This window comes from Notolepis coatsorum, assembly GCF_963971535.1.
Source record: "Notolepis coatsorum genome assembly, chromosome: 16".
Lineage (NCBI taxonomy): Eukaryota > Metazoa > Chordata > Actinopteri > Aulopiformes > Paralepididae > Notolepis > Notolepis coatsorum.
Genome location: NC_140180.1, coordinates 94283389 through 94293509, shown reverse-complemented (window position 1 = coordinate 94293509; position 10121 = coordinate 94283389). Strand labels below are relative to the sequence as shown.

Here is a 10121-nt window from a genome sequence, read left to right as displayed (position 1 = left end):
ATGCTTCCAGCTTACTTACAGCCACCGCCTCTGATTTGTGGGGAAACAGCGCCCTCTATGCCTCACCGGATGCCATCTCTTGTTTGTTATTGTGCACACAGCGAGGGCTGGGGGAACTAGAGGGGCTTTTATCTGTTAATTAACCTATCTGTGATAAGAGAGCAACAATAAAAAAGATAATTGCATTTACAGAGTATATTGGACAATAAACTGTTATAGATTAGCCAGCACCTCCCATGGCAAACACCTCCCATGTTTTTTCCTTAGAGCTCCTATGTGCAAAGATTTTTAAAGTTACTGGGATTTTTCGGTTCAAATAAATGAGTCTGTTCGAGAGCCTGGTGATGTCTATAAATTGCAGATTTCCTTTTCTTTGCACAACAAGAATTTGTGAACATGGTTTAAAAAAAAAAGTACTCAAATAAAGGAGGTCTCTCTCTCTCTCTCTCTCTCTCTCTCGATCTATCTCTCTATCTCTCTCTATCTATCTCTCTCTCTCTCTGGAAGGTGAGAACATTGTTAACAGCACAGAAACTCACCCTTAAAGCTGCATCTTTAGCCATTAGCAACATTTTACCTGCCCAGTAGAAATAGATCACTTTTCAAGCCAATGCACTTCCACAGACTCCCAGAGGCACCAGCAGCTGAGATTTTCAAAAATAAATCATTATTATAAGTAGTTCCCGGCCTCTGATTGGCAGGTGTACCTTGTGTGTACATTGTGGTCGACCCCAGGAAATCCACCCGGCAGCAGAGGCCGAAGACATCTGATTGGACAAGAACATCAGCTCCCTGCATCAATAACTAATTAGATGTTTTTAGCCTGTCAAGTCTCTCTCCCTGTCTCTCTTTCTCTCTTCCCCTCTCCCTCCCTCTCTTCCCTCTCCCTCCTTTTCTCTTTCTCTCTCTCTCTTCCCCTCTCCCCCTCCCTCTCTCCCTCTCTCTCTTTCTCTATCTCCCCCTCTCCCTCTATCTTTATGTCTCTCTCTTCCCCTCTCCCCCCCCTCTCTCTCTCTCTCTTCCCATCTCCCCTCTCTCTCTCTCTCTCTCTCTTCCCCTCTTTCCCTCTCTCTCTATCTCTCTCTCTTCCCCTCTCTCTCTCTCTCTCTCTCTCTCTCTCTCTCTCTCTCTCTCTCTCTCTCTCTCTCTCTCTCTCTCTCTCTCCTCTCCCCCTCCCACCCTCTCTCTCTTTCTCTATCTTCCCCTCTCCCTCTCTCTTTATGTCTCTCTCTCTCCCCCTCTTTCCCTCTCTCTCTTCCCCTCTCTCTATCTCTCTATCGCTCTCTCTCTTCCCCTCTCGCTCTCTCCCCATCCCTCCCTCTCTCTCTTTCTCTATCTTGCCCTCTCCCTCTCTCTTTATGTCTCTCTCTTTTTCTCTCTCGCTCTCTCTCTCTCTCTCTCTCTCTCTCTCTCTCTCTCTCTCTCTCTCTCTCTCTCTCTCTCTCTCTCTTCTCTTTAACGCTCTGCATTTCTCTCTTAAATTAAGCCAGGTCTTAACAGCAGCACAGACAGATTGACAGAATATAAACTCCACTATTAAAACTAAAGGAGGAGCTCTCTCTCTTTCTTTATTGCTCTCTCTTTTGCTATCTCTCTCTCTATCTCTTTCTCGCTCTCCCCCCCATCTGTCTCTCTCTCCCTTTCTTTCCCATCTCTCTCTCCATCTCTCTCTCTCCCACCTTCTCTTCTCCATTTCTCTCTATCTCCGTCTTTATTTCATCTATCTCTCTCCCTCCTTCTCTACCCCATATCTCTCCCTCTTTCCTTCATCTATCTCTCGCCTCCATCTGTCTCTCTCTCCCTCCTTCTCTTCCTTCATCTCTCTCTCCCTCTCTTCCTCATCTCTCTCTTTCCTGCATCCTGCATCTCTCACTCCCTCTCTTCCCCATCTCTCTCTCTCTCTCTCTCTCTCTCTCTCTCTCTCTCTCTCTCTCTCTCTCTCTCTCTCTCTCTCTCTCTGACAGATCCATGTCTTTTCAACAGCTCAGACACTCCTAACTAACCAACAGAATAAATGTAATCCCTCCGCTCGTCCCCTCTCACTCTCCGGCCTCCTGGCGAGCATCACTGGCCTCCTGCTACATCTGAGCGCGAGCAGAAGCTCCCGATGTCCAGAGGAGGAAGCAGGAAGCTCATGATCACAGCGATTTCTGTTACCACTCTCACTTCCTTTGTCAGAAGATGGACTCCTTCGCTCCGCTTTAGAAGTCCCACGCATGACCCGTGTTTCACCCCCTGGAAAACAAGTGTCGATTAACGCCTATTCTCAAGCGAGCTGAGTGACATTGTGTTGCCTAATATTGCTCGGCGACCAAAATCCACCACTTTTCGGAAGCGTTCATTTCTTTTCCCCCCTGCTTTCCAACAAGTACCGCCAGTGGTGCGTTATTGAAATCATCTGGGGTGACACGCACCACGTGCACGTGCGCTCCCTGCGCGTGCGCGCGCTCCCGCGAATGCGCATTTAATGTCCCCTCGCTTGGGCACAGACTAAAGACAGTGCCTAATTGCCTCTACGAATGGAATGTAACACGTCTTCACAACAAGGTTAGGTGTGAATGTGTCTGAGAACGTATTTAACACACCTGACGACCGGAGCTATTGATATGCAAATAGCGAGTGAGGTCCCACACCGTGGGACCCCGTCCCATGAACAACGCATGCCTGAGTACCGCCCCCAAAACCCTGTGATTTGACAAAATAGAAGTTCTTAAGGGCTTCATCTGGGAGAAATCATTGGTGATTGCATTCACATAGATTCTACAGACATCCTCGGATGAAATAATTATAATAATAATAAATACAACAATATTTGTATCATTAACAATTAGGTTTTACATTTATAGTCATGACTCAACGAGGCAAGATTTCACTGATCGTGCACTGAGGAGTGAGGACCAGTACCGCAACCATGCGGACTAGGGATGTCCGATATTGTCGTCCTATAGATATTATCGGCTGATATTGTCATTAAAATGTGATATCGGAAATTATCTGTATTGGTTTTCAAAAAATATATATATATATAATTTTGTTTACATTTATTTAACCTTTATTTACCCAGGCAAGCAAGTAAGAACAAATTATGATTTTATTTATTGTCAAAAGTATGCATAATGTTGTGTTAATTCTAGGGATGTCCGATATTATTGGCCGATATTGGCATTAAAATGTGATATCGGAAAATATCGGTATTTTAATTTTTTTTTACATTTCTATAACCTTTATTTACCCAGGCAAGCAAGTAAGAACAAATTTTGATTTTATTTAATGTCAAAAGTATGCACAATGTTGTGTTAATTTCACAACAAGAGATTATTCCGTTTTGGGGGGGGGGGGGCCTGCATATATCGGTATCGGTTGATATCGGATGATATCGGTATCGGAAATTAAGAGTTGGACAATATCGGTATATCGGTATCGGTAAAAAAGCCAATATCGAGCATCCCTAATGCGGACCTATTCGCAGAGAGCGATGAGTACCTACCAAGACCTGTGCAATACCCTGGAGCCAGCAGCACTGAGGAGCTGGACCAGATGCTCAAACCCTGTGCCACCACGTGTCCAGGTACTGTCCACCTTGGGCACGTGCGCATCAAGGCACCCTCTCCAGATGCGTTTCCATTAGTTCCATTAGTGCCGATTAAAATATTTAATCTGATTAATCACACGATTGTCCATAGTTAACTCGCGATTAATCTCAAATTAATCATATATATTTTTGTATCTACCTTAACACAGATCTTTTTCAAGTTCCAAGTTTTAATACTCTTATGAGTCAACAAATTCTTGCTTTGTGCAGCCATTTAACACAAAAGGATGACCCTCATGCATTGCAAATTTGCATCAAATTCAAAACAGAGTGATGCACAAAATAACTTAAAAGAAAATAATAATTTAAAACAATGAATAAAGTGTGCATGAAATAATAGGGGAAAGAAAACGTTAGGAACGTGTTACATTCACCCACACAAGGGCTGAGGACTCACACTTCCGCCCCCCCCCCTCTCTCACACACACTCTCCCAGCTCTCTTTATCTCTTGCCCCTTCCTCATCTCTCTCACCCCCCCTCTCTCTGTCTCTCTCTCTCTCTCTCGCTCTCTCTCTCTATATCTCTCACACACACACACACACACACACACACACACACACACACACACACACACACACACACACACACACACACACACACAGGGGCGTAGCTGGGGGGGGGGGGGGGGGGGGGTAGCTTAGGATGATTCCAAGGGGGGGGTCAAAAAAAAAATTTTAAATCTTTTTTACTAGACATCACTCAGGTGTATTATTGATGCTCTCATTGATACTATGTTTGTTTCTGAAGTGTGTGTGTGTGTGTGTGTGTGTGTGTGTGTGTGTGTGTGTGTGTGTGTGTGTGTGTGTGTGTGTGTGTGTGTGTGTGTGTGTGTGTGAGATATATAGAGAGAGAGGGGGGGCTTTGGTAGACTATTGCATTGGTCCATTCATTGAAGATGAACGCAATGCGACATCCTTTACTAGGCTCACCCACCAACAGTGCAGGTGCTGAACTGCTGATTCGAATGTATAGGTAAAAACCATATTATGCGTTTTCATCAATAAAAAAATGGCCAAAAGAAATTCCCAGGAGGAGGTGTGCATGACTCTGTATACATCTAAAGTGGTCCGCACACGGCGAGCGACCGACGTCGCCTGGCGATGCGATCGTCTGTCGCTCAACGACAATCGCTTGGCCCCCCACACCAGAGGTGACCGTCTGTCGCTCTGTCTAAGTTAGCTGGGGGTGTTTCCCCCCGGGAGATATAGGAGGACGGACCGCCGGGACCGGACGTTAGGTTGCGTATTAGCGAGTAGCTGTGTTGTGCATTGTGAGGGAATATTAACCTGTGAACAAATTTTTTTATAATTTTTTTGACATGAATTCCGGCCCCTGTATCCAAGTCTCATTGCGCAGGAATGATTCCACATTGAGTCCTCTCAACGCGTGGTCAGCGTCAAGATTTGTTGCAGTATCTACGTACCGCCACTGTCCCACTTCTGACAGCTTCAAGATGCTTTTTCCAAGAGGAAAAAGGAACAACACGAACTACTGGAGCGCTGAAAGAAGGATAACAACAAAATGTCGAAACCTAAGAAGGTGGAGAGGACACAAAAGGTCCATGAGGAAAAGGTCCGTGATGTCATTAATAAAAGGAAGGCTAAGTTAGGTCATCTAACTGGTCACATGAAGAAGATGAATCAATTAATGGAGGACGACGACGACGGTAACTTGGAAGGTGTACAGACAGGATTGGTAGAACAGTCTGCTCGGAGAGTTCTGTGCGCTTAATACTTCAGTCCAGGCGGCACTAAGCAAAAACCTAAGCTAGACCTCAGAAGAGGAGAGGAAGAAAGATCAGGATGAATGGTTCACGCCGAAGGCTGACACATTTTCCAACTTCACAGTAAAGGCTGGCACATGGATGGAGGAGGTGCATAAGCGTACAGCGGAGTCTAGGAAGCACCAAGATGAGGTCAGGCCTGAAGACAGTGCATCCGGCGTCGTAGAAGGGAAAGGGTCTAGACAGAGCACCATCCACTACATCTTCATCAGCAGGCGTGCGTCTGAAAGTTGAATTAGAGAGGCCTGAGTTGCTAGCCCAGGCTTCCGCTCTAACACTCTGTATAGGGTTAGGGAATTTGTTCAGAATCCTCTTAGGTGCTATAGGTGCCAGGAGTTTGGCCATATAGCTACCACGTGTAGGAAGGGGCGGAGGTGCGCTAGGTGTGGCGGGGAACATGAATATGGGAAGTGTGGAGAGGGAGTGAAGCCGATGTGCTGTAGTTGTGGTGGGGAGCATAGTGTAGCGTTTAGGGGGTGTGAGGTGATGAAGAAGGAGGTCGCGGATCGGAGTGTGAGAAGGGAGGGTAAGTTGTCGTATGCTGAGGCGGTTAGCAGGGTAGGACAGGGCAGCCAAGAAAGGGTGCAGGGGGTTGAAGGAGGGCAGTTGGCAGAGAGGGTAGAGCAGGTGGAAAGAGAGAGGGGAAGGGAGGAGAAATTAGGTATTGTGGCCTTCGTGGCAGGGGTAGTTACTGGTATGGCAGAGGCTAAGGGTAAAACAGCGATGGTGAAGATGATTGTTAGGATAGCGGTTCAACATCTGGGATTGGAAGGTCTGGACTGGGAGGTGGTGTATAGCGAATTGGCTGAGGGGGCTGAGAGGGACAAAGCAGCCCAGAATAAGATCGCAGGGGGCAAGGAGGGTCCCGCGGAGGGGGGCTCAGACAGGAAGTAGCAGCATTAGCTGCACTCCAATGGACAATGTAGTTGATGACGGGGTCCAGTAGAAGAAGAAGAAGAAGAAGGTGAAGAAGAAGAAGAAGAGCCCATAAAAAGAATTGCGGAGGGCAGTAATACGCCACGATGCGTCTACACTGCCAGAAATTCAAATAAGAAGAAGAAGAAGAACGGCAGTTTTGGGCTCAACAATAGACTGAAGCCAGGAGCCAGCACGTGGATTTACGGCTTTCACATTACGAAGGAATTTTCATGTGTCGAGTCGGCAGTAATTTTGGAGACTGGGAAAATACAGTTTTCTTACCTTGTAGTAGTACTTGTAACTTGTAGTAGTATTTGTAGTAGGAACAGGAATATTTAGGAAAGTAGATTTAGGACCACTTTTGTAAAGAAAGACTTTGCAAATAAACCATTTGGATATCTTTACTTTGCACTGGAGCGGCTAGTGCCCAGCCGAATAACGTTCCATTGGTTTTCGAATAACGTTTCACTGCACAGAAGCCCCCCAGCACATCATGTCACACCCCGGGCCTCCCCCTCTGTGGCGTAATTGTCCTAGAAGAGGACAACCTGTAGCAGGTAAATTCCTGCCAATGAAAACTATGTTGGGTCCCAGATATGATGACAAAGTGCAAGAAGAGAATAGGTTTCATCCAAGCATGCTATCCAACTACTTAAAAAGTCTAAAGGTGAAAATGGGTTTGCTTGTCGATTTGACAAACACTACCCGGTTTTATGACCGCGGCGAGATTGAAAAAGAAGGCATCAAATATGTGAAACTCCAATGTAAAGGCCACAGAGAATCTCCTTCAACAGAGACAACTGAAATGTTTATCAGGCTATGTGAACACTTCATGGAGAAGAATCCAACAGGATTAATAGGTGTTCACTGCACACATGGCTTCAACCGGACAGGCTTCCTCATATGCGCATACCTGGTGGAGAAGATGGACTGGAGCGTGGAGGCAGCAGTGGCTGCGTTCGGCCAGTCCCGAGCCCCGGGGATTTACAAGGGAGACTACCTCATGGAGCTTTTCCGTCGCTATGGAGATGTGGAGGACACGCCCCCCGCCCCCACACTGCCGGAGTGGTGCTTCGACGACGACGGCAACGTGATTGGCCAGGAGTCGGGTCCCAGTTCCTCTGGGTCGGCGCCTGGCAAGCGAAAGAAGGAGAGGCTAAAACTGGGTGCAGTTTTCCTGGAAGGAGTCACAGTGAAAGGTATCACACAGATCACCACACAGCCCAAACTGGGATCGGTTCAAGCCAAGTGTCAGGAGTTGGCAGAGTGGGAAAGGAGCGGCTTTCCCGGAGCGCACCCCGTCTCCATGGATCGGGGGAACCTTCGGCTTTTGGAACAGAACCCATACAAGGTCAGCTGGAAGGCTGACGGAACACGGTACATGATGCTGATCAATGGAAAGAATGAAGTATTCATGGTTGACAGAGACAACACAATCTTCCACATAGCCAATCTAGAATTCCCCTTCCGGAAAGATCTACGCGTCCACTTATCAAACACTCTACTGGACGGTGAGATGATTGTGGACAAGGTGAACGGTCAACCAGTCCCACGCTACCTGATCCATGACATTGTCAAGTTCAATGGGCAGCCGGTCGGTCAGTGTGATTTCAATATCCGGCTCTCATGCATAGAGAAGGAGATCATTTCTCCCCGGATGGGGAAAATGAAGACGGGACAGATCGACAAGACGAAGGAGCCCTTCAGTGTCCAAAACAAGCCATTCTTCGACATTCATGCATCACGCAAGCTACTCGGAGGCAGCTTCACAGCGCAGGTCAGCCATGAAGTGGACAGGCTCATCTTCCAGCCGTGCGGGAAATACAAAGCGGGGAGATGTGATGACATCCTGAAGTGGAAGCCCCCAAGTCAAAACTCTGTAGACTTCCGCCTGAAGATCACCAAGATCGGAGGCGAAGGGTTGCTCCCCCAGACTGTTGGCTTGCTCTACGTTGGCAGATGTGACAAGCCCTTTGCACTAGGGCTGGGCGATATGACGATATTATATAAATATCGGGTACAGTTCATTAACGATACACTTTTTAAACGTATCGTGGATATCGTGATGTTTTGCCCAAGAGGCTTGTGTTGCGTCAATCTGGTCCACACGTTGACACTTTTGAACAGCGCCGCCCCACACACACTACTGCATCAAAAGTTACTACTTATGATAACAAAGGCATTCGTTTTGTGGCATTGACGTTATATAGTTACACTTTCAATAACATCAGCGTATTTACATAGCAACGACCGAGGTCGACCTAGATATAGCAAGCATTAGCCGTTCATATCTCAGCCCGTGCTGACTCCGTTGTGCCCATTCTGCGGTCTGTTAATAACGTTTTCAATCAGACAGATGTATGGAAATGCTTTTATTATAACATCCGTTACAGTAAAATCATTATGCCTCCAGTCGTTTAGTCATTCTGCAGAGCTAAAAGGTAAAAGTCTGCCGCGGCGAGCTACCGCTGCCATTGTTGTTTTCATTGAGCTCTCCAATAGCGGAAGTAAAAAATTAATACGCGCATGCCGATTGGTGCTAAGAACAGCAGGGCGGGTGCAAGCGATGTGACGTAATTGGCAGACGCGACTGTCAATCAAACTGATTCTGTTTGCCGACTGAATGAATATAAACGTTATTAACAGATTGCAGCATAGGTACAATACAGTACAGCTCAATACAACAACAGTCAACAGTGGACTGGAGGATGCAGACCAGAGAAAGACTTTCGTCTTGTTTACATCAGGGTCCCCCATTTTCAATTCATCATATTTCGTATCTAAATCATATAATATCTCATTGCTAAATATATGCAATATATAATCTAATAATCCAATAATCTAAATCTAATATATAATATAAAAATGCTAAATGCATGGGTATTTTATTTTGTCTTTAATGTTAGCTTGCAAACTCAAATACTGTCTTGGTAAGCCTCATAATGAATTGTTTGGGGGAAAAAAAGAAAAACATCGTGATGCGTATCGTGTATCGCCGAAAGGTCAGAAAATATCGTGATATCATATTTAGGCCATATCGCCCAGCCCTACTTTGCACAGATGAAGGCCACTAAGGAGCTGGAACTGTATGACAACAAGATCATCGAATGCACCTTTGTCAACGACACCTGGGTGTTCATGAAGCAGAGGATAGACAAGAGCTTCCCCAACGCCTACGACACAGCCGTGGCTGTGTGCAACAGTATCAAGCATCCCGTCACTAAGGAAATCCTCTTTGAGTTTCTGGACCGCCATGCGCAGGGAGTGCAGGCAGCACTGAGCTGGAAACACCCCCCAGATCCGGACGCTGAGCTGTTGCCACCTCCCCCTCCAAAGAAGCCCAACCGTGCCACACCGTAGCGCAGGGCCGGCCCGTACCATAGCACAGGACCCGGGGTCCTTCTGGACTGTACCATAGTAGCAGTGTGTATAATATTCATGACCGCGTCACCAGCTCTATCCTCCCCTCCAGAGAAAGAGACGTTTGCGAAGCCTCCTTAAACCTTTTACTGCCCTCGCAGGCCCTATTATCTGAAGACCTTTTATCTGAAGACCTCTTCAAAGGAAATTGTTTGACTGCAATGAACCCATTGACCATATTCACACGGCATTCATTTTGCTCTTGTGTCATGCTCCGGTTGGGATTCCCACCCAAGGTTGGTAACAGGGTGGAAAGAAGTCCCGGCCTGAGCATGACATGGGAGCGAGGTGACTGCCATGTGAATATGGTCCATTAGCCGTAGCTTGTAGTAGTGACAGGAATATTTAGGAAAGTAGATTTAGGACCACTGCTATAAAGAAAGACTTTGCAAATAAACCATTTGGAT

The 10121-nt window shown here is 46.6% G+C and overlaps 1 protein-coding gene across 1 annotated transcript; it reads left to right on the top strand.

The window, feature by feature from the left end:
• Positions 1–6787: 6787 nt before the first annotated feature.
• LOC311242736 (mRNA-capping enzyme-like) lies at positions 6788–9654 on the top strand (the record flags this gene model as incomplete). Its single annotated transcript, XM_084331750.1, has 2 exons — positions 6788–8255; positions 9326–9654. The coding sequence occupies 2 exons, from the start codon at positions 6788–6790 to the stop codon at positions 9652–9654; spliced, it is 1797 nt and encodes a 598-aa protein (XP_084187876.1).
• Positions 9655–10121: the final 467 nt, after the last annotated feature.